Source organism: Cyphellophora europaea, assembly GCF_000365145.1.
Source record: "Cyphellophora europaea CBS 101466 unplaced genomic scaffold supercont1.4, whole genome shotgun sequence".
NCBI lineage: Eukaryota > Fungi > Ascomycota > Eurotiomycetes > Chaetothyriales > Cyphellophoraceae > Cyphellophora > Cyphellophora europaea.
The window spans coordinates 1,043,991-1,066,644 of record NW_008481810.1 but is presented as its reverse complement, the minus strand read 5'-3'; the positions used below and the strand labels follow the sequence as shown (position 1 = coordinate 1,066,644).

At 53.6% G+C, this 22,654-nt stretch overlaps 9 protein-coding genes across 9 annotated transcripts; 4 read left to right on the top strand and 5 right to left on the bottom strand.

Moving 5' to 3' along the window:
• Positions 1 to 21: 21 nt before the first annotated feature.
• Positions 22 to 2,918, top strand: HMPREF1541_04633 (uncharacterized protein; the record flags this gene model as incomplete). Its single annotated transcript, XM_008718977.1, has 3 exons — positions 22 to 518; positions 569 to 983; positions 1,035 to 2,918. 3 exons carry the CDS (start codon positions 22 to 24, stop codon positions 2,916 to 2,918), a joined length of 2,796 nt encoding a protein of 931 aa, XP_008717199.1.
• Positions 2,919 to 3,906: 988 nt separating this feature from the next.
• HMPREF1541_04632 (uncharacterized protein) lies at positions 3,907 to 4,986 on the top strand (the record flags this gene model as incomplete). The annotated part of the gene is made up of 2 exons (XM_008718976.1): positions 3,907 to 4,493; positions 4,539 to 4,986. The coding sequence occupies 2 exons, from the start codon at positions 3,907 to 3,909 to the stop codon at positions 4,984 to 4,986; spliced, it is 1,035 nt and encodes a 344-aa protein (XP_008717198.1).
• Positions 4,987 to 5,670: 684 nt separating this feature from the next.
• Positions 5,671 to 6,184, top strand: HMPREF1541_04631 (uncharacterized protein; the record flags this gene model as incomplete). Its single annotated transcript, XM_008718975.1, has 3 exons — positions 5,671 to 5,686; positions 5,744 to 6,091; positions 6,141 to 6,184. 3 exons carry the CDS (start codon positions 5,671 to 5,673, stop codon positions 6,182 to 6,184), a joined length of 408 nt encoding a protein of 135 aa, XP_008717197.1.
• Positions 6,185 to 7,949: 1,765 nt separating this feature from the next.
• HMPREF1541_04630 (3-carboxy-cis,cis-muconate cycloisomerase) lies at positions 7,950 to 11,068 on the bottom strand (the record flags this gene model as incomplete). The annotated part of the gene is made up of 4 exons (XM_008718974.1): positions 7,950 to 9,101; positions 9,702 to 10,509; positions 10,567 to 10,806; positions 10,866 to 11,068. 4 exons carry the CDS (start codon positions 11,066 to 11,068, stop codon positions 7,950 to 7,952), a joined length of 2,403 nt encoding a protein of 800 aa, XP_008717196.1.
• A 211-nt stretch (positions 11,069 to 11,279) lies between these two features.
• Positions 11,280 to 13,620, bottom strand: HMPREF1541_04629 (uncharacterized protein; the record flags this gene model as incomplete). Its single annotated transcript, XM_008718973.1, has 2 exons — positions 11,280 to 13,389; positions 13,538 to 13,620. The coding sequence occupies 2 exons, from the start codon at positions 13,618 to 13,620 to the stop codon at positions 11,280 to 11,282; spliced, it is 2,193 nt and encodes a 730-aa protein (XP_008717195.1).
• Positions 13,621 to 15,907: 2,287 nt separating this feature from the next.
• Positions 15,908 to 17,875, bottom strand: HMPREF1541_04628 (uncharacterized protein; the record flags this gene model as incomplete). Its single annotated transcript, XM_008718972.1, has 1 exon — positions 15,908 to 17,875. The coding sequence occupies one exon, from the start codon at positions 17,873 to 17,875 to the stop codon at positions 15,908 to 15,910; it is 1,968 nt and encodes a 655-aa protein (XP_008717194.1).
• Positions 17,876 to 18,334: 459 nt separating this feature from the next.
• On the bottom strand, positions 18,335 to 18,794 carry HMPREF1541_04627 (uncharacterized protein; the record flags this gene model as incomplete). Its single annotated transcript, XM_008718971.1, has 2 exons — positions 18,335 to 18,617; positions 18,670 to 18,794. The coding sequence occupies 2 exons, from the start codon at positions 18,792 to 18,794 to the stop codon at positions 18,335 to 18,337; spliced, it is 408 nt and encodes a 135-aa protein (XP_008717193.1).
• Positions 18,795 to 19,773: 979 nt separating this feature from the next.
• Positions 19,774 to 20,202, bottom strand: HMPREF1541_04626 (uncharacterized protein; the record flags this gene model as incomplete). Its single annotated transcript, XM_008718970.1, has 2 exons — positions 19,774 to 20,023; positions 20,078 to 20,202. 2 exons carry the CDS (start codon positions 20,200 to 20,202, stop codon positions 19,774 to 19,776), a joined length of 375 nt encoding a protein of 124 aa, XP_008717192.1.
• Positions 20,203 to 21,576: 1,374 nt separating this feature from the next.
• HMPREF1541_04625 (uncharacterized protein) lies at positions 21,577 to 22,635 on the top strand (the record flags this gene model as incomplete). The annotated part of the gene is made up of 2 exons (XM_008718969.1): positions 21,577 to 21,759; positions 21,823 to 22,635. The coding sequence occupies 2 exons, from the start codon at positions 21,577 to 21,579 to the stop codon at positions 22,633 to 22,635; spliced, it is 996 nt and encodes a 331-aa protein (XP_008717191.1).
• Between the last annotated feature and the right edge of the window lie 19 nt (positions 22,636 to 22,654).

Here is a 22,654-nt window from a genome sequence, read left to right as displayed (position 1 = left end):
TTACACAGAGGCCATCCGGTCATGTCGAATGCCAGGCATGGTCAAAAGCGTGGGGGAATTGCAGCACTGCGCGAAGCCTCCGCCCATCAATCTATAGGCGCTACATCATCATCATCATACAACTGTGAATTTCCTCCCACAGCCGACCATTTTTCAAGTCCTGTCGATGCTAGCCCTCCTACCGACCTCGATCTAGCGGCATCGCAATCACATGTGAGAGATTTTGCCCGACAAACGTCCAGCTCCAACACCGCCGGCAATCTGGATCTCGCTGGCTCTGACGGCGTCGCTCATGACGAGCTACTGCGCAATGCGGTCTTTCCTGAATGGGGAGACGATGCTGGCGCTGACGACGCCGAGTCTCCAACGGAGCTGCAGAAGAAGGATCCTTTGGGCACGCAGATATGGAAGCTCTACAGCCGCACCAAGACGAGACTGCCCAACCAGGAGCGAATGGAGAACTTGACGTGGAGGATGATGGCTATGAACTTGCGCCGGCGGCAAGAACAACAAGCTGCGTGAGTCGGGCGCCTCGCATGTTAACTATCTTTTGCTTACAAGTGTCAAGGATGCTCAAACAGTCCGACGGAAATGCGGCACAGAACCAGGCCGATGAACAGGTCTCGAAATCATCAGCAATTTCACAAAGGCCGGGTCCGAGTGGTATCGCACAGCTAAGAAAGTCCAGTGAAGCGAATATCGAAGGAAGCCCTTCTGATCCTATGAACTTGGACGACTTCATTGTACCCACCTCGGTTGCCTCTCCGGCAGGCTTACCAACGCCCTCGTCGAGCGACAACGCCCCCTCAGCTGGGTCCAGCACCCGTCATGGACATGCCATTGCCATTAATACAAAGCAGAAAGCTAATGCACAGCCATCGAACCTGCCTGCTGCATCTGTGCCGAAAGGCGCCGCTCCGAATGTTGGATTTGAAGGAGTTCCTAAGCGTGTGAGGAAGACCAGTATCGACGATCGTCGAAGCGTTAGTTATCCATCTGCCGTACCGCGGGTGCTTTCGCTAATTGAAAAACAGGGCAGAAAACGGCCAGCGGATTTCTCGCCACAGGTGCCTCCTCTGGTTGTTCCCAGCGCCGAGCATCGGGGTGTGAACAATGGAGTACCCGACTATAGCCTCAACGATGTGAACTCGTCCATCTACCCGCAGCAGAATGGTATGAATTCGCAAATGCCGTTACACCTGGACTACTCTAGCATGAATGACGACCCCATCCTGACCTCCGCCGGCCCATTCCAACAAAACTTTACCTTCTCGCCTGCCGCATCTCCAATGGTCACACATGGCCCCTTTTCGGCGGTGTATCACCAGAACTCGGTTCCTTCTTCGCTGAATTCCGCTGGCGGATTCTATTCTCCTCCTCAATCTGGCTATCCGTCTGTCGCTTCCACACCGCAACCTGGTGGCGAACACGATGGCCAATTCTACTTCGAACAAAGTGCTGGAGACTATCGGAGCAACAGGAACGTCCAACCGTTTAATGCCCTTCGATCGAATCACATGATGGCTCCACTCGGCTCTCAGTACGGTTACGGACCTAACGGTGAGCCGATGTTCGCCTCGATGAATCAAGTCGGCTCAGCTCCTACTATGAGCGGCTACATGATGCAACAGCAACATATTGATCCCACCCGTGTTCTTGGCGTTTCGCCTGCCACGTTGGCTGGCAATGACAACATGTTCCAATTTGGTGCCGATTCTGATGGAGAAGATGACGAAAGCAGCTTCGCCGACCGTAACATGATGTTGCACGAAGATTTTGGTCCCGGCGGCGACCCCACACTGGATTTGAATTCTGGCCTTCAATGGGACCCGAATATGGGTGAATATGGCTCTGCGCCACGTAAGCATGTCCGAATTGCGGGGACAGAGATGGTCGATTCGCCAGATTGGAGTGGAAGCATGCTCAGCCGTACTTATGGTTCTGCAGCCTCCATCAGCGACATCCGAGATCGAAACATGGATCCAAGAAGGCAGACCAAACTACCAAGGACTACATCAACTCCTGCGTTAGCTGGCCATCCTCACGAATCCAACATTACCTCGCCGCCCGAATCCGGCTTCAGCAGTAGGGCCCCATCTCGACCTGGCAGCCCAGGGCCAAAGAATACCGACGCCAATGGTGCACCAACAACGTGCACCAATTGTTTTACACAGACGACTCCTCTGTGGCGGCGCAATCCTGAGGGACAGCCATTATGCAACGCGTGCGGTCTTTTCTTGAAGCTGCACGGTGTCGTTCGACCCCTTTCGCTCAAGACGGACGTTATCAAGAAGAGAAATCGCGGCAGTGGAAACAGCGTGCCTGTGGGCTCTGCTGCAACTCGTTCGAAGAAGGCTGCTTCCCGCAAGAATTCAGTGCAGCAGACACCGGCCACGACACCTGCTTCAGGGATTGCCACGAGCGATCAGAACTCTGCATCACCTAGTTCGCAGCAGGGGTCAGGATATTCTGGCTCTGCAGTAACGACACCCACTAGCCTCACAGGCACTACAGGCGGGAAACCAGGTGTTGTGCCAATAGCTGCTGCACCGCCGAAGCCTCCAGTACAAGGCATTAGCCAGTCTCGGCCGGTTCAAGTCGCACCTAAGAGACAGAGACGGCAATCGCGGGCATCGACGACGGTACTGCCTTCGCTAGGTGGCAGCACCCCAGCTTCAGCGGATGGAGATTCGCCGGATTCTTCGAAATCGAGTGGGCCTTCAGCTGCACGGACTACGCCCGGTAGCTTGTCCCATACACCCAGTGTAACGACAATGGCATCTGTGATGCAACAACAGCAGCAGCAGCAGCAGCAACAACAACAGGGTATTGCCGGCCCTGGCTCCATTGGTCCTGGAGGTCCCGGTGGACCGCGAGGCAATAGCCAGGAATGGGAGTGGCTGACGATGAGTTTGTGAGCTAGCGACACCGGAAACCGCCCGAGCGCTTGAATCGAAGTTCACGACTTTTCTGAGCTTGCCTCATGTCGAATACCTACAACACAGGCCCACGACGTCACGCCTTCGCTTCTCACGCCTATTTCACGACCTTATTTATTCACGCCTTAACGGGACATCCCGCGGTTGGACATGGCATAGGATCACTTTCCGGGAAAAGCCCGACCCTGACCCTTTGCAGCCCGACTCAAAAGTCTCTACCCTGCGCAACCTCTGATGGCCGGCGGAGAGGATGATGCAGCTCATGTTATGATGATGGGTGCGAGTGACGATGGGAGATGTGGTTTGTGCTTTTAACGACTATGATATCACCGCGTCTAGGTGGCCACTTGCTCTTACGAGGGCTGTGACACTAGAAGTGCGCACTGTGCTTTTTTGGTTGGCTTTGGGATACACGAGATAGACATCAAGATTCTGGAGCCGCGCGCACGTTAATGCTCTCGACTGTCTGAAGAAGGAAGCCTTTTCTGCTACAGAAGACCCTGACAGCGTACGACCGGCATTCTGGATACTGGCAACGAACTGGGTAATGAGCCATACTAGATCGCTAGAAATGTTCCAATTTCCAAGAGAATATTTTAACTCGATTCAAGACTTTGCAATAGCCCGTCTGCTGCGGGCCATGAAGAATACTGAGGGTGTTGAGAGGCACACGGCTGGTGCCAAATGCACCTGATGTTTCAAGCTGCTCGTCTCGCTTGCACTTTCACGAGGCCACGTGCAGGCTTGGCGTCTCGGCTTATCAGATCTAGATTATCTCCGCCCGCCTCGTCAACGACGGTCTTCCATCAGCGTGCACATCATCATCATCATCTTTTGAGTGTATTCTTCAGCAACTAAGCTGGAAGCTCATTTTCATATCAAGCGCCCGCCGCCGTATTCTCTGCAGGTGATAACACTGTCTTGTTGTAATTCACATCCCATCGCCTGAGCAGGTGACACCGCCAGAATGTCAGCCGGAGAGAAGCCCACAACCGGCGCTCCCAACAGCACCACCGGCCAAGCCGAAACGGCTGTCGTTCCTGAGAACAAAGAGGTCGCCAGCGAGCCTGGTCCAGCCGCGGCCGTCGCCGTCGCAGCGACCGCCCAACCTTCCGCCAACGGAGATACAACTCCTGCCGCCAAGCCCGACGAGACCGCCGCCGCAACTGAGACGGAGTCGAAGCCTCCCGCGGCGCCCATCCAACAGCTGTGGCTTTTAGCCAAGGCGCACGAATATCCAGAGATTTGGGGCGTGCAATTAGCGGATCCGGAAACACATGTGCCCTCGCAGGTCGTCTTCCAGAAATTCCTCAACGCCTACGATGGAGACCTCGCTAAGGCCAAGGAGACTCTGACCAAAACCTTGGACTGGCGTAAAGAGACCAAGCCTCTGGATCTCCTCAGCAAGGCTCACGCCAAGGGGAAGTTTGATGGGCTGGGCTACGTGACTAGCTATGGCAGTGAGACTGGCGAGCCAGAGTCTAAAGAGGTGTTTACCTGGAACATCTACGGCGGTGTGGAGGATATTAACAATACCTTTGGCGATTTGCCCGAGTATGTGTCTCCAACCTATTGTGTTGATGGGGCTAACCTTCCCAGATTCATTAGCTGGCGTGTCGCTCTCATGGAGCTTGCTCTCCGTGAGCTGTCTATCTCTACTGCCACCAAGCCTATCACGGCCGAGTATGATCCTTACAAGATCTATCAAGTTCATGACTACAAGTCCATCTCATTCTTCCGTCAATCCCCCAAAGTCAAGTCGGCATCCACCGAGACGATCAAGGTTTTCGCGGCCAACTACCCGGAACTGCTCAAAGAGAAGTTCTTCGTCAACGTTCCCGCAATCATGGGCTTTGTGTACGGCTTCATGAAGATGTTCGTTGCTGCCAAAACCATCAAGAAGTTTCATCCGATGAGCAACAGTAAGATCATGGTGAATGAGTTTGGTGATAGCAAGGTCCAGTCGCTCGGAGAGCAACTCCCACCTGACTACGGCGGAAAGGGTGACGAACTCCCCAAGGTCGGGAAGCAGCCACATCTCGAATAGAATCCTGGTACGTGCATGTTGATGGGAGAATCTGTCGCCGGCCACAAACCGCTGCTTGGTTCATCAGCAGCCTCGCGACACCGAGCTAATGTGATGCAGATGACTGTGGTTTGCTCTGCGCGGTCCGAGCAAAGGTGGCTCACCACTCCTTTTGGAAATGGGCAGCATGAGATGTGGTGGTGGTAATTATGAGCGTCGAGTCAGGATTGATGAGGAGTATTCATTTCATCTTACCCATCCCTTTCAGCGAAGACCGAAGTGATACCCTGGTGTTGGTGGTTGATGACCCTCCCTACTCATAGAATCGATAGAGAATGTTGAGCATTGACAGGCTTGGCCGTTGGTCATCCTGTCCTGGTCCCAAGACTCGATCGTCTCTGTTCATTGGCTCAGTCTCATGACTCGCGCCTCTTTTCACATGGTAAAAGCCAGTCCAAGCGCGATGGAGGGGCACGAGAAGAAAGAATGCGCGATTGACGGCTGACGTCACTGGCAAACGCGATTTTTTCCCCGGCAATCGCGATCGCGACATGAATGGAGGGGGAGCTTCCTTGATATACTGCAACCCTGCAACCCTGCAAACAGCTACTTCTTCTCTTGCTGTCACTCACCACGCACCCGTACCAGTCCTTCACCTTTCAAATCCCACAAATTACATCCTCCTCATCTCAAACTACCAGCAAGATGGCTCAGCAACCCGGTAAGGATAACTAGAATGACCCTCTCGACCTCGAATCGGCCCACTAACGGGTTACAGGCGACCAGAAGAACACCGTTGACAAGCTCACGGATACTGCCTCTTCGATCGGCACTAACGTCAAGGAGACCGGCGAACACTACGCCAACAAGCCCGAGGTCGACAAGGCTGGCGACAAAGCTCAGTCCGTCGGACAGAACATTCAGGGTACCGCTGCGCACTACGCCGACAAGACTGGTGCCTCCGATGCCACCAACAAGGCCAGCGCTGCAGGAACCAACGTCTTGGAGACGATTCAGCATGAAGCCAACAAGGCCAACCAGTCAGCCCCGGGTGAGAAGACCTACCTCGAGCAGGCTCAACACATGGCCGCCAGTGCCCTTAACACTGCCAGCAAGACAGCTAGTGGTGAGTATTCGCTGACAGACTTGACTCACAGCACGCTGACCAGTGTCAGACCTTGCCAACTCCATTTCCGGTGCCGGCCAAGAGAAGAAGTAAACGGTCTTCAAGTCTCGGAGGTTGCGTTTCATTCCAGCCTGAACCCACGGCTTATTGACACAAGTCAAACAACTTGATACCCGACATGAGCAGTAGAAGTGCGAAAACAGTCCACACGAGCAGAACGGAGCATGAAGAGTTCTGATCCCCCTTAGGGCTCATCAATTAGTTCTCTGGCATTCTATGCAACATCAACTCATCCCTCAGCCTGCTCTCTCCTTTTCTTGCCAAATCTGCTATTCAGGAAACAAAAGAGCTGACCGAAGCTGCACCACATCCTCTTTTGGCCACGTTCATCCCAGCAACGAACCCCTCCCATGATCACCATCCCGCAAGGGCTACTTCTCGATCATCAAAGAAAGCCCCCACCAGACAGCTCCGTCAGCTGTCCCAAGCACTAACTTGGCTCATACCCTCCCTCTCATTTCCTCTTCTCCTTTTCACTTTCTTCTTCCACTTCCAACCCACCCGGCCCGCGCCCTCTCCGCCCTCCGCCGCCGGAAATTCTTGTGCCGCGTTCTCCACCTCTCATCCCCCGCTTCCATATCCACACCTTGACCCTTATCATATTCCGGTCCCTGCCCACCGCCTATCGCTATCCAGTCTGGACCACTTACCTTGTACGCCGGGCCTTGCATACCGTATGGCCAAAGCACTGTCGTCATGGTTGTCATCTCTGGCGTCGTCGTCGTCGTCGTCGTCGTCGTCGTCCTCACCGGCGGGCCTGTCATTCCCCCGACCCCGTCTAGCGAGTACGACGCCCGCTGCTGCTGACTCTGCCGCAGCCCCCGCCGCTGACTCGTCTCAACGCGTCGCAAATGCGACGAAATCCTTGCCGACGTGGCCGCATAGGCGAGCAGGAGATGGCGGGCTATGATGACGATGGCCTGGGCTGGATCTGCTGGCTTCGAGGCTGGAGGAGTCGATGTCGATGTGGACGGGTTGTAAAGCGCGCTGAAGAGGAGGAGGTCCTGCGCTAGGGAGCAGTGCTTTTGCGCGAGGGGGAGGATTGGTGCGTGCTGTTGCGGGGTGTCGGGGGTGTTTGGGCTGTGGGGAATTGGGGTTAGTGTTGGTGTTGGTGCTGGTGCGGATACTGAGGATGGGAATGGGAATGGGACGCTGGCTGTGTCGCTGTCCGAAGTTGATGTCGTGGCAGAGGAGGAAGAAGAAGAAGAAGAAGAAGAAGAAGAAGAAGAAGAAGAAGAAGAAGAAGAGGAAGGGGCCCTGTGGGAGCTGCTGAGGCTCTCACGGACTAGGGTCGCGGCATGGTAGGGTTGTAAGTGCCTGGGGAGGGGTAGCAGGGAAGTGAGGCGCTGCTCGAGGGTGCTCAAGGCGGATAGTTGGGTGGAGATCTCGGTGAGGGTGGAGGGTAGGGCGGACAGCGAGAAGGCTCGACGCGAGCATCTGGCAGGCGTGGGTGTTTGGGATGGGAGCATGGCGGGTCTGTTGGGGCGAGGTTGTGGTGACATCGTAGTAGGGCCGGACAGGTAAGTCAGTCACGGAAAGAGAGCATGGGTTCTGCGGGAGGGCAGGTTAGGCATTGTATATTAGGAGAAAGGAAGCTTGCTGCGTGGAAGAAAGACCTTTGTGGTAGTCGTTCATGAGGTGCATGGCGCAAACATCTTGGCTTGGTCTTGGAGCAGTCTGAACTGTAGGCTTGTGCTCGATGCGTCTATGGCTTGGTTCCTCCATCTAATCTATTCGTTCTGTTTAGTGAGGTTTTGATGGTATATCGTCCTTTTCGCTGTTTGCTAACGTTGTACACTCAACCTTGATGCAGTGTAGACTGCTTCAATCCAAGAGCCACGGCTTGAGCTACATCGTTGACGATGTGCTTCGGTTCCCGGTTCAAAGCCTTCAATGTCAATGGCGATCCATCCCATACACCGGTCCTTGTCAAGATCGAAACCCACTGTACCCCGTGCTTCGATCGATATGAGTTCGCACCACAAATGTCACTCTCAGGATTGTCGCCAACCATGTAGACGGTTTTGAGAGGAGGAGACTCTGATCCGTCAAAGAGCGCCGTTCGGTGCTTCATAAGTTGCTTTTCCGAGAATTCGTACGTGGTCTTGTGGGGCTTGCCAATAACGTTACACTTGCTCTTCATGCTGACGGGTTGTCTCGTCGGACTAAGCACGTGGGTGACTGACGACCAAGTACCCTGAAGGGCACCGCGAAAGCCTCCTTGCCCGAGTCGCGGCAGGGCGTACGTGGCAGCCCATAGACTGTCAGGATTGGAGAAGTACATCATTGGCTGACCGTCCTGCAGAAAGCCGCAATTGGGGAGTGAATTGTCACCATTCTTGGACGAGAGTGTGCCGAGGATGCCCTCGCGAGACAGCATGAGGTCGACTAGGAGTTGGCAGTCCAGGCCCCAGTCTCTCGGGTCGTTGTAGACGAAGACGGCATCAATCTTCAAGCTATCGGCTGGGGAGTCTGTATTGATGGGCCGTGGGAGTGGGCGCGCAAAGGAGCGATAGTAATCGTCAAAGTTTTTGCTAAAGGGCCAAACTTCTGGGTGAGCGGCGTAGATATCGGCGGGTGTGACAATATTGGTGTACCCGTATGCTTCAGCGACCTCTCGACATTTGGCGCCGTCGCCGCCCACGATCAGTACGCATTTATCTTTCAAATTTTCTTGATCGCCGAGATCACTGAACGGCGTATGGCTTTGCACGAAGAGGGAGGTATCCAATGGGACGGACAGCTTGTGGGACAGCTCTGCCACCCTCTCCGACTCATGCTTTCCACCACCATTGGTGAGCAGGAGGAAGGGGATTCGGTTGGCTTGGAGAGTCTGAAGAGCCTCGGTGGCTCCGGGTATGGGGGTTGCACTGCGGAGAAGGACGCCATCGATATCAAAGCAGAATGCGAAGTCAGAGGGTGTTTGGGGTATCTTGATGGCGTCGAGGAGCTGGGGGGATGCAGCACCCGAACCTACATGCCGGCGGCGGAGTTGAGTACGGGGTAGACTGCTCAGTGTCCGCGAAGGCAGTCGCAACCGTGGTGCCCTCATCGCCGCCAGCTTCGTGTGCCGTCATGTTGGGATGGGGGAGCAGGCAGTGAACGCGCTTGAGGTACGACACCCGGCTATCGATAAGGGTGGAGTATCGAAGGCATGTGCCAAGGCTCTCGACCAACCTCCAGCAACGCATTCGATCTTCATATCCTGGGATAGCGTGGGCAAGACTGATGCCGCGGAAGAGATCAAAGTACACATCTTGAATGTCGGCTCATAAATCCGTCAAGGGTCCCAGGGTATTAAAACTCCCCGTACCAATGGGGGGATTATAGTAGGTCACTCGTCGAGTCCTCATACGACACGTAGCGCATGTAGTCTGTGAATCTTGTGAGTCTCTGTTGACGATGAAGTCGATACCAACGGACACTCTGGTATCAACTATCAAGCTGCTCTCCTCGACGCTGAATTAGCTAGAACATCATCGACCATCCTATGTGCTGACCCCATGTATCTCAATGGATCACAAAGCTCTTTCACTTGTGGCTCACCTACCTTTTCCATCACCTCGGGCAGGCTCGTCAACGCCTCGAGCAGAGACTGGTCAGACTCGATTGCGGTCTTGCAAGCACCATAGACAACATCGTGCGCCTTTTGCCGTCCCATGACCGGTGCTAGACCCATCATAACGGCCTCACCAACGATCAAGCCCCTTGTCGAGTGCAGATTCCTCGCCATTGCTCCTGTATTGACCACGAGGCCCGCCAAAGCAAAGTTTGTCTGGTGAAGTGCACCGACTGCCAGCACAAAGGCTTCGGGAACAGCCACCCACTCGAGGTGCCACGGCCCAGACGCTCGCTCAAAGTCCGACACCATGGCGTCCAGACAGAGACTTGCGTCAGCTCTTAGCAGCTTTGACGCCGCAAGAATGACTTCACTCGAGATCGGGTTTCTCTTCTGTGGCATAGTCGAAGACGCGCCACGATGGGGCACAAACGGTTCGGACACTTCGCCGAGCTCGTTGGAGGACATGATGATGATGTCGTACGCTATCTTGCCCAATGAGCCACCTACCAGCGCGAGAAAGTTTACAATCTCGGCAATGTTGTCTCGAGCAACGTGCCAGGTTATCGGCGTATCCTGCAAGCTTAGCTCCTTTGCCAACTGCGCCCGCACCTCAATGCCCTGGTCCCCCAACGATGCCAGCGTGCCCGCAGCTCCACCGAATTGCACAAGTAGGCAGCGTTTCTCAATCTCGGTCAGTCGCTCTCGATGCCGAATGGTACTCGACAGATACACTGCACACTTGTAGCCAAAGGTTACTGGTAGGGCGTGTTGTAGATGCGTTCGGCCTGCCATTGGCCTGGGTCACAAGTCAGTCTGTCAATCACTCCAGATGGATCAGAAGACTTCGGCTCACGTGTCTCGATGCTCCTTTGACAATCGCTCGAGGATCCCAATCAGCTCGTCCACATGTCGCCGCACGACCTTCAGTCCCTCTCGGATCTGCAACACAGATGCATCGTCCATGATATCTTGCGTCGTGGCCCCCCAGTGGATATAGCGTCCATACTCCTCAGGCGTGGCGTCCACCAGTTGCCTCACCAGCGGCAGAATCGGATACCCCACGATGTCCGTCTCATCAGCAAGCCTCTCGAAGCTGCCTCGGATCAGCCAGGAGGTTCATTGCCTCGATGGCAGAGCTGGGCGGGCACTCACTCTATCTTGGCACCCCGCAACGCATCCGTGATGACGCCGCCGGCCGCCGCGGGGATGACGCCAGCGGTAGACTCAGCACGGGCAAGCGCTGCTTCGACATGGATGAGTTGCCGCACATATGCTTCATCGCTGAAGATGGCGCGGATCTCGGCCGTGCCGAACAGGTTGCGGAAGATGCGAGAGTCGAGCGCTGAGACGGCCATCGAAAGCCTCTTCTTATCCCTATTTTTGGAAGTACAAGGTTCTGGTGAAGCGGGTCGAGAGTGCAAGCACTGGTCGGAAACCGGAGTAAAATGCACGTTTTGGTGGCACTCTTCAGCCTTCTCCAACCCCCGCTTACTCCTCGGAGCTGGGAACCAATTCGGGGAAACCCTAAGGATGGAAGCGCGACATGGATCCAGTGCTTGGATGACACTATCCGTATGCTTCGTCAACTCTCAACGGTCTATGGCAGACCATGGGTGACGCTGGATCTTCAACCACCACCATTTCGACACTTGATCCACCATCCTTCTGCTGCAGTATTACAGGCAGTTTCAGCGTCTTGACCGCAGCTACGCCAACGCTGGTGTTGTGCATAGATGGACCCGCGCTAGAATTCAGTGCGAGTGCGATGAGGTCGGTAACGTTGCTCCACGCATGCACGTGTTTCCGGGACCAGAGTTCCATGACCACGAGAACCGCCGAGAGACAGATATAGGCTACGAGAACGATGGTCGAAAGCAAGGCAGATGTCGATATCCCTGTCGCCGTCCTGATGCCGTACGCAAAGCCAACTACGGCTGCATCAAAGGTCAATTCTGAGCCCATACCGTTCGACGCAGACCGGGCCGCCAGGTCGTCAAACGCTTGCCAGCTCAGCGCTTGGCCTGGCACAGCCTCACTGAGCGCAGCGTCGGCATGAGTCCACGCCATGTTTTCTGCAATGGCAACCGCGAGCGCAGCTTCCACCTTGCCCTCGCTAATCGTATTCGGCGCTCCGGCTTCGAGCATGAGGTCAAGAGCTGTGCGGTTGCTGTCGCCCACGAACTGGTCAAGGCCAAGCTCCGAGGCCCATTCAACGCTGATTTCGACGTTGGTGCCACGATATCGACTTGTGGGTATGTGTGGTTCGTAAAAGTCTGAAGGTGAGCCAGTCACTTGGAATGGCGTCCCTAGAAAGGAAGATTGCATCTCGACACTGCCCCATTGAGCCTGTACCGTGCAGGCGTAGTACTCGGCGTTGGCAGAGGTAGCTCTGTTGGCGACATTCACCAAGGCACCAAGAGCTGTTTCGTTGGAATTGCCGTCCTCAAGACTTACCCACTGAATCCGGGGCGCACTCGACCCTGTGTCGATATCTGACTCTTCGAGAACATCATGGGGGCTAGCAGAAGCACCACTGCGATCTATGGCTGGGAATGTTACTGCCATCGCCGCTCCAACCATCGAGCATTTGGTGTACACCACCGGCTGCTGAGCCCTCAGCGTCCAGAGGACGTCGCGGTATCCGCACACATCTCCTGTCACTCGTACTCTGTATGGTGCCCAAATGCAGATGTTCGTGTTGTGATGATCCCACAACAGTCGCAGCGCGGTCAACGAATCCGCAGCAGCCACAGACTGAGTTGTTGCTGCTGTAACAAGGGGCTGGTACAAAGAGAATGGACCCCGAAAGCGAACATCAATGCTGCGTACTGAGCCCGGCGACGGCACCGATGCTCTCTCTGGCACCGCATACATCGCACCGAGGTACTGTTGGCCCCAGTAGTCGAAAAAGCTGCTTGCAAGGCTCGACCAGTGAGGTGCCAACTCTTCTGAGTCCTCCAGCATTGCAGTCAGTCGAGAGGGCGAGGTAAGGTCCAACACCCGAGGCCATAACTGATCTTGCGACACGTTAAGCACGACTGGAGTACTTCCTGCAGGCCATGTTGTCAAGGCAGGTTGTATGCTAGTCGCAGTAGCAGGACCAACGGTCACCCCTAGTACGATGGAGGTGACAATCAATATCAGCAGAAGCACCTTCCCCCGAAACTTGGCTAAGCATAGCGCGGCAAGCTCTTTCGACCACAGCAGTGACAGCTCAGGTAGCCGTATACCGGTGCCGAGAACAGCGAAAGGAAGGCCACCGCCGCAGACGAGAGATCTGATGACCGCAGACCAAACGAGTTGGCCCAGCGAAGTCACCATGAGAATTTCGTGGACTTTCGCGACCAGCTGCAGCGTGAACAGTTTCTGACCATCCTCCCCAATGTCACCTGTCAGCTCTTTGCCAACCCAGACACCTAGAGAGTTGAGCGTGACAACGGCGGCGGCACCGAGGATTGCTACTATGTGGACCAGAATAATGGATAGTCCTGAGGAGGAAGTGCTTGTGACCACGACTTTCTTCTGCTCGTCTCGCTCGATACCTCGAATGACTTCCCGTACCTGCTGTATGACATCAGGAATCAGAAGATCTAGTCTAGGTTTGATCGAGGAGGAGAATCGTGCCAGAGACGCTTTTTTGATTTTGTGCAGGGGCCCTCCGAGTGTTCCAACCCGTCTGTACAGATCAGTCAGCACTCGACACAAAGCAGTACCTACGATCAGGAACCTACCTGTGTCGCTCCGATGTTCCTCGCGCCCACATCTGATTTTCTAAGCTGAACTTCTCCTGTGTTGCAGATAGTCAATGCCCTCGTCAAGCTCACGTCTCAGTACCGCTCTTGAAGTCGATATAGACAAACATCTCAGATGACGAGTGTGATGCGGCTGGGTCAGGTAGAGATAGCATGTTGGCGCTAAAGAAGTCGCCTCGCGCCCGAGCCTCCCTACCTGTAAGCGAGACGGTGGCTGTGTAGTGCAGTGCCCCCCCCCGGTCGTTTCCATGTACTAGTTAATGCCAGGCCTGGGAAGCCGCAGGTGAAACTGCGCGACTCCGACAAGACGTTCACAGAGGAGCCATCCAGTCTCCATGGAGGCCACCTGCTGCTTCGAAAAACGCCGAAGATGAGATGTGAGGGCCGGCGACGCGCTTGGTAGGCTTCATGTCGTGGTTTTGACGTAAAGGTATATCGACCTAGACGTTTCAGAGTGGGTCGCTATAAGCTACGAGACTTCCGGGCGGCAAAGGCCCCTGCCGCGCCCCAGTGACCGCCAATTGGCTCAGACTTAGAGCCAGGCATCTGACCGCGTGGGTCGTTGAAGTGGGGGTCATCAATCGCTCTATTCTGCTCGCATCTGTTTCGCGTCTTGTACTCTAAATCGAGTTGCAATCATCGAGCTAGCAGCCAGTCCGCTTCTTGCGATGCAGGGGAGGGTGGTTCGCGAACACAGGCACTGCTCTGGCTTTGTTGTCTCCTTCATTTCCTTCCGTTTCTCTCCCCAACTACACTGCTGTTGTTCATGCTGATGTTGGTGTTTGCGCTGCTGCTGCTGCTGCCGCTGCTGGTGTCTCGTCGCTGAAGTCTTGAGCCTCATGTTCGTATCGTTTGCTAGCCTCATTTGCTGTGGAGCATCACCCGCTGACCGCTGCGACTCCTCGCTGCGAGTCTTGAGTCTGCTGGTACTTTGTGAACCACCCTTGCTCTGGCTCCGAACTTTCCCTGTGTTCGCAATTTCTTTGCCACGTCCGACATGGTCTGTAACGTGCACCCTTTCCTCCGCCAAACCAGAGTTGGCATGATGAACACCATTCAAAGCAGATATGTCGTGAATGTTGGCGGCAGATATAGGAATGGCCGTCCGGATCCCTCGGGCAGGGGTTGGAACGTTGATGCTTGACAGGATATCGGCTTCAGGTACTTTCAATGGTACGGGAGTTTGCTGTACCGTATTCGAGGAGAGGTTAACGAAGTCGTTGACGACGGATGCACCTTTATACGCTATACTCAGCTGCTCAGGCATAAATTGAGATCCGATAAGGTTGATAATTTATCATAGAGCTCGGGTGACCCACGACATGAGGCCTGAACAGAAGAGAAGCGCCCAGAATCGAGATAGGCTGATCCCTTTGTTGAGAGCAGCCGTCGTTGGGATTTGCTCAGCTGGCTTCGTTTGAACCACATCTAGCGCAAAGTCTTGCTAGCGGGATGGCGGCAAGATGACTGCGCAGACCTCCGCTGATATCGTCTGACTATGTGAACGAGCACATCGGCCTGTGTGTCGTCGTCCTCCAACTCGCACTTCTAGTAGTAGTCTTGCCAACTAAGACTATAGGTCCAATAGCCATGTCGGCCAAAGAATTGCTTGCAGTAATCCACTATGAAATCCTCGCGAGTGTAGTCGGCATAGTACACACTCTTCAACGATGGTTTCTCTTTGCACAGTCGTTGGAGGAGCGTGTCTTCATCTACATCTCTGCAATACACCCGAAGCTGTACGGTCTTGGCAACCCTGGGCTTGACAGGAGGACCAGAGACTTGTGTAATAATGGAGTTGTGGAAGGGTTTGGATCTACTAGCATAGCTGCGCGATGTGGATGTTAGAAGACTAGTTTTGACTCCCGTGTGGTCTTCGTTGGGATGAGCGGAACTTTGAGAGGGATTTGCTGGAAATACAGGTCTGCGGCTAGGTTAGCACAGGCATGTTGATGTTTGTTACATGGACTGGAGCCGCACCGAGAATGGTTGTCTGTTGAAGTATTGGGTTGTGGCTTTCTATCCAAGGCGAGCCGGTCGACTCTTCGCGCGAGAGGGAGCCATGGCCGTAGTGGTACACGATATTAAGCAGCTTGGGGAATGACAGAAGAACAGTTGTGCGACAAAGGAGGTTTGAGAAATAGGAAGAGAGTAGAACGGATGTTGGCGATGAAAAGGTCGGAAAGTAGGATGCTTTGATGGACAAGCTGCAGCGCGAAATAGTGGCAGTATGGCGGAGAGGCATAGGCAGAGCGGGTTTTCTTGGCACCGTTGACGGTGACCGTGTCAGGCAGGGTGAAGTCAGTGTTATTGTCAGTGGCATGATAGGGCAGCGGACAGCAGGGCACTTAGCTGAGTGACTGGCTACTGCCTTCTGCCCTGACATCGTCACGCTAGTCGATCTCAGCCACAGTCCTTCTAACACGGAATCGGAATCTTCGCCTAGACAAAATCGAAAGTGTCTCCGCTCCGTTCTGATACCATCCTGCCAACACGTTCTGTGCCGACCACTCTCTCCAGCTTCAAGGCATCCCACTTAGAGAACATTGCGCGTACCAGGCCCCTGCCTCCTGCAACCTCGCCCTCTATCAAGTCCCTGTTGATGCCTAATAAACCAACAAGCTCGGACCAAAAGACCGGATTTTCCGGCAGACCGTAGAAGATCACCCTCCGCACACCTTTCAGACGGTAACGGAAATGATGATGGGCTCTTTCGGTATACAGAAGCACTCTGTTTCGACCACTGAGGAAGTGAGACCGTGCCCTCGTGGTATCCTTGACCGAGGTGTACTCCGAGACGCTTCCGAAAGGCACAGATGTGCTGTCAGAGGAATTGGTGAGGTGATTTCGTAGACGCGTAAAGTCGGCGTAGGTTGGGACGAATACCAAGATGCCCTTGCTATGTTTGTCGCGGGCCAATTGCGGCAGGACACTGGCGCAGAAGTATCTGAAGCGAGCATCGCTATCCTGGACAGGCACTCGCGAATCGAAGCGAACAAATGTCTGGCTGACGGGGATGGGTAGCATATTGGGGACATCCGCCATGACACCGTTGTATGTTGGCGTATACTTGACCCTGCCTGCTATATTGTGGAGATGCTTAGCGGCGAGTCGGTTGATCTCAGGTGTCAGATACGACGAGAGGATAATGGTCTGTCGAAGGTACTTGGCTTTGTCGTCGAGATACCATGATCTTACTCTAGAGAAGTCGCAGCCATGCGATTCTTTTGGCAAGGCGTTCAGGTGATCAAGAATGAAGTCGACATGTTGCCAATTTTGCATCTGGAGAGAACTTGCGTGGTCGATGATCATGATCTCAATCGACGAAAGGAAATCGGCATCGGGCGCCTTCTTGCCATCTTTGCTTGCACCGGAGCTGATGGTCCGGAAAAGGCCCAGAGGTGAGCAGATGATGATGTCTGAGTTGTAGAAACCGGAGAAGTACTTGACACTTTTCCGAGTGAACTTGAGGCCAATACGGAAATCCTCTTCGTGGTTGCCGCCAAACAGTTCACGGAAATCTTCTGGTTTTTCGAGCCACTCTTCCGTATCCTCGCGTGAGAATGTTTCTAGAAATCGTGCTTTGTTCTCCTGTTGTCCTGTTTCGCTGTACTTAACAATGGAATCAACGAATCGGACACAACTCTGCTTGGTTGGTAGGACGACCAGAACCTTGGGTCGAGTGAACCCTTGATCTCGAAGTTCGAGTTCTCCGTCATCGTTTTGTGCTAGTTTGGCCGTGTTTCGAAGCACTCGGTCTCGGGTTTTGAGGATGTGATTGAGGCTGTGAAGCGCACAGATGTCCCGCAGATTCGAGATATTACCAACGGTTCTGTTGCCAAGAAGGACGTCGGAATACGAGAAGATGGAGCGTCCAATATCCCGCTCCGTCGGAGACAACCGGTTAAGAAGTTGAGGCGCCTGGGTGGTCAGACGGTTCTTGAGGTGCATGTCTGCAACCTTGCGAAGAGCAAATGTCGGGTCCGGATCGTCTCCCAGAGGCATCCATGTCCTTCTCAAATCGCCATAAACAGTCTTTGAGGTAGGCGTGGCTTTTGAATCACGAGCTCTGTCGACTTGGGCTTGAATTTCACTGGTAGTGGGCAAGGCGAGATGTTGCTGGAAAGGGTCCGCTAACTCCTCATCATCGCTTTGCTCGTCGACATCCGCAACATCCTCATCCTCGGCATCGAGCCCTTCCGCATCCTCCTTGGAATCGCCATCTAGGCTCTCCTCCGCCACCGTCGACGAGCCCTCCTCCACAACGGAGCCCTTCTCCGCTACATCTTCGGTATTTGGATGGCCGAGTTTTCTGCGCTTATGCTCCCGAGGTTGCGCTTCAGTCGGTCTCAGAGCCTGTAGAAGACTAGCATACGAGCCTCTCGGCTGCACTGACTGCGAAACTGCCATTGTGATGTTGACTGTGGATAACGACAGGTGGATGATGAAGTGAGAAGGAAAGATTTTTGGTACGTCCAACTGCCAAGGCGCTAGTGGAAACCTCAAAGCTTATTAGCACCTATTCTATCTCAGCCTTGGCCCCTTCCACCCTCAGCCTTGGGGATTCCCTGCCCGACGAAGAAACAGATCGCATTGTTCACGCGCTTTCACAAGCCTACAACTAAGACAAGTTGCTCAGAGTCTGTGCCTATAGTACCAATGAGATTCGGGTCAGAGAGAAATGATTTTCATGTAAATTGCTTCGTAGTCAAGCAGCGTTCGTTATCATTCTGCTTGAAGAGCAGGTGGTAATCTAGTCTAGACCGCGAGAGTACTCGCCATTCCCCATGTCAATTGCTTATCCAGTGCAGCTCACTTGAGCGGCCCGTTTTCCAAGCCTAGAGCTCGCAGTTAGACGAGGACCCAAACTCAGCCTTCCTGCTTGACTTTGGTCGGAGTGGCAGCGGCATCGACCTTGACCTTCTTCTTGTCGTTGACTTTGCCAGCACCTCCTTCATCATCATCATCATCATCATCATCGTCCTCCTCCTCCTCCTCCGCCTCCTCCTCCTCCTCCATCAAGCGCTTCAGCAGAGTCTTAGCGACTCTCTTGGCCTCCTTCTTGGGGGTAGGAGCTTGAGCCGTGGTGGCAGTGGCGTTGACAATGACTGTGCCTTTGTACTTCTTCTCGATAGTACGGAAAGCCTGAATACTGTCAAATGTCAGGAGCTGCGACTTTGAGATTCTCGCAGGTGGGTACTCACGCAAACTTGCCTGACTTATAGAAGCCAGTGTTCTGCGCGACTTGCTCCCAGTTGGTCTTGCCCTCGGTGGCGTCTAGGCAGGCGAGCAGGTAGTCGATGGTCGCTTCAGTGCTCTTGGTAGCCATGATTGCGTGATGAGAAAGTATTCGTGGGTTTGAAGTGGAAGTGCAAAAGGTGAAAAGGTGGTTAGTAGTGCGAAATGGAAGGAAGGTTGGGAGGTTAGCAATGGTTGTGGGGTGTCGAAAATCAAGACTACTGCAGTCTTAGTGAATAGATGAGGCGTATGATACGTCATTCGAGTGACGCAGCATACCACAGGCCTTCCAATCGCTCATTTGTGGGGGTGGGACAAGTCATACTGGAAAGGAAACACCTATAATGGCCACAGGACCACCAGTGTCCATTACGGTCCTCCACTAGCCACGTATCTTCTCCCTGAATGTATTGTTATTGATGCAACGTAGGCTGATGGACCGCTTAATAATGTAGCTACTTGGTTCACGATACCATTGTCAAGATTGCTAAGCAGCGCGAAGAAGAAGTCACACACCAGCAAAGAGGCGCTCGGTCTTTTGCGGTTACGTTCGTCCGAGGCATCATTTGAGACAGCAAGGCTATTCTTGACAAGATTGACTGAGTCCACGGCGAAATGGAACGCGCGGAGGCCTAGTGATGACACCACTTGGAAGGGTAGGGCCAGTATCAGCGTAGCTGTTCAGTCTCCTTGTAGCAGTTGGCCTAGATAATTTAAAGGAGCAAACAATAACTAAAGGTTCAAGTGGTGATCGGTCTTCATTGTCTACAAGACCCACCAAGCTTCATCAAGCTAATTCTGTCCCAAACCCCATTCTTTGCTTCGCCTTCTCGAGAAGGCCGCACATGAGATAACCTGATTGATAACTATGACCCCAGCCAGCATGAGTCTAGCAGCGACTTCAAGATGCTCTTAGATGGTCCTTCAATCAAGCGCCGAGCCATGATGACGTTGACAGACTGTAGAGAGCTCCAGGAGATGGCACGGGGCTACGATTAATGGCGTCAGTCAGCTAAGGTATGTTAGCTTGAGCCGTATTACCGTACTAGCAGCAAGGTGAGAAACAAACCTCATTCATCTGAAGTCTTCGCCTTCTTTGGCGCAGGAGCTTCTTCCTTGCGATCGATAGGCGGAGCGTCATTGGCAGCATCGTCATCGTCCTCCAACATCTTGGCCTTGGTCTCTTCCTTGGAGGTGTTCGACTTCTTGCGCTTGGCACCCGAGGCCTTGGGCTTCTCAGCGGCAGCGGCAGCGGCAGGGACTGGAAGGTCACCGAATTCCTTCTGGGCCTTTTTGAGGAGACGGGAGAGGCGCATGCGGCTGAATAAAGTCAGTGGTAATGTACTAGTGGTCGAAAATAGACTGTTTGCTTACGCGGCTTGTGGGTTGAGATTCATGTATGTGCCCAAATCGCTGTAGACAGCAGGCTCGAAACCCGAAAGACTGATGACGGCGAACAAAAGCTTGACGTCCTCGTCGGAGGACTTAGAAGCGGCCATTGTGGTGTTTGAGACTGCGGTCGAATACGTAGATAAGTGTGGATCGAAGGGGTGGTAGTTGTCGAGTGGTAGAAATTTTGCATGCACAAGTTGCACAGGTTGAAGGTCATACTAGTATGTCTACTTGATCAGGTGGAGCTTGGCGTTGTGCAATGCTGCTGATGAAATCACCGTGAATAGGGCATTATAGAGCAAGAATCAAGGGCCTGGAAGAGCTATTCACGCCGACCTATGGGAAATGGGATATAGATCAGTTACGTACTAGATTTGAACAAGACTTAGGTCAGATACGTACGAAGCTAGGGCCAGCTTGAGATCAGTAACCTTCAAGCTGAAGAGTGAGCCTATTGACAATTCATCCATAGACATTGCTTGGATTAAGCTTCAGTGAGCGAATAGAAAGATTGAAGGGCATGACAGACAAAGGCTTCTTATATGCAAGCCTCCGCCCGAGTCTCGTTTGAAGATTGCATACCGCATCAACACTGGTTTGTGCGCACCGAAAAGTATGGCGAGCTTTCCTTGCTTCGCGAAAGAAAGCCACATCTCAATGAATCCTCCAAGTCTCGTCATTGCTTATCGGGACTTACTTACCGGTACTACGTATCCTACACCCAGCTTGTAGACGCTCATGCAAGTTCAGTTGTACAGCCTCTGCTCAGAAGCATACCCTTTTGATCCCCGATCTTGCACGAGTGTCGGACGCTCAGGTGATCGTAACATGTCGCAGAGATGCTACAATCACGCCAATGCCATGATGCCGGTCACCTTTTGCCAGACTTCCACTTGCTCATGGTCTCGTGGTGGAGAAATGCTATACAGCTCAATGACAAGATTTGAGGAAGTATCTTGTTGGACGACAGCATTGCTACAGATCCCCGACAGATGTTGCTGCGGCCGGCAAGAACCTCAGCCACGGACTGGGGACATACGGGTCCCGATAGGAATTCCCTTTCTGTTAATATTGGCCCTTGTCGACAGCCACCCCCGGAAGGGGCCAGTATACATATGGAAACGCTCCACAACTTGGCAGGTCGGACTGTACCTCATTCATCTAGCGCTTGATTCGTTCAGACTAGCTAGCGGGCGGAGGCGATGTTTCTTATCACACGATGGCCTACAGTCGGAGAAGGCGGTGCGTGGGATAGATGCGGGCTACTCCGCTGTGCCTCTTCACTCCAGTCGCCCACGTTGATGAGTGGCTACGATCAGCTTCAACAGCATTACAGCGCTGCTTGTATTTGGAGGAGCATACATCACTACTCTTGATCTGTATACTTCGTGTTTTGTCAATTCCAACCCGGTTTTGAGAAGCCCGATCGCCACAGAGTTCACCGTTTACCTTGAGCCACGCCAGAGCAAAAGCTGTTAAATATGATTGCAAGATCAGACGAGTCAGTAATACCCGTCATCGACTTAGAGCCCATCCGCACGGGCAAGGCCGAAGAGGCTCGTGCGACTGGTAAGAAGGTCTTCGAGGCTTTCCGAGACGTTGGGTTTGCCTATATCAAGAACCATGGTATTCCCCAGGACGATGTGGATGAAGCCTTCCGCTGGGTACGGCAAGACCTCCCTAAGAAAATCCTTGCACGTCGGTGATAGTGGTTGACCTTTCTCTAGAGCTCCCGATTCTTCGAGCTTCCCCAACCCGACAAGGATCTAGCGCCACATCCTCCCGAAGGATGGTACCATCGAGGCTATTCCGGCATAGGACGCGAGAAAGTCGTCCAGATGGTTTACGACAAAGCAGCAATCGCAGAGCTCCGCAAAGCGCCGGATTTCAAAGAGTCCTTCGAGCTTGGCCGCGAGGACGATGAACATACGCCCAACATTTGGGTTCCGGAAGAAGTGCTGCCCGGTTTCCGCAACTACATGACCACTTTCTATGCGACCTGCTACAACGCCACACTTGACTTACTGAAAGCGATCGAGCTCGGCATGGGTCTTCCAGAGGGGTTTCTGCGTGACTATCACACCAAGCAGGACAATCAGCTGCGGCTGCTACATTATCCGCCCGTAGAAGCTGAACTGCTCCGAGGCGGTAAACTGGAGCGTATCGCCGCACACAGCGACTTCGGGACCATGACCCTACTCTTCCAGGACGCGGTGGGTGGTCTCGAAGTTGAGGACGTGCACGAAAAGGGCGTGTTCAATCCTGCTCCCTACATCCCTGGAACAATCGTGGTGAACATTGGGGATTTCTTGCAGAGGTGGAGCAACGACATCCTCAAGTCGACATTGCATCGTGTGAGGGCACCACCCATGGTCGATGGTATGACCAAGGCTCGCTACTCGATGCCTTACTTTGTCACCGCGGACCGTGATAAGACTATTGACTGCCTGCCTGGATGCTGGAGTGAGACGAAACCGAAAAAGTATGAAGCCATCAATGCAAATGAGTATATTGAGATGCGTCTCAACGCAACTTACTAGCTGATGTAATGGGAGATCT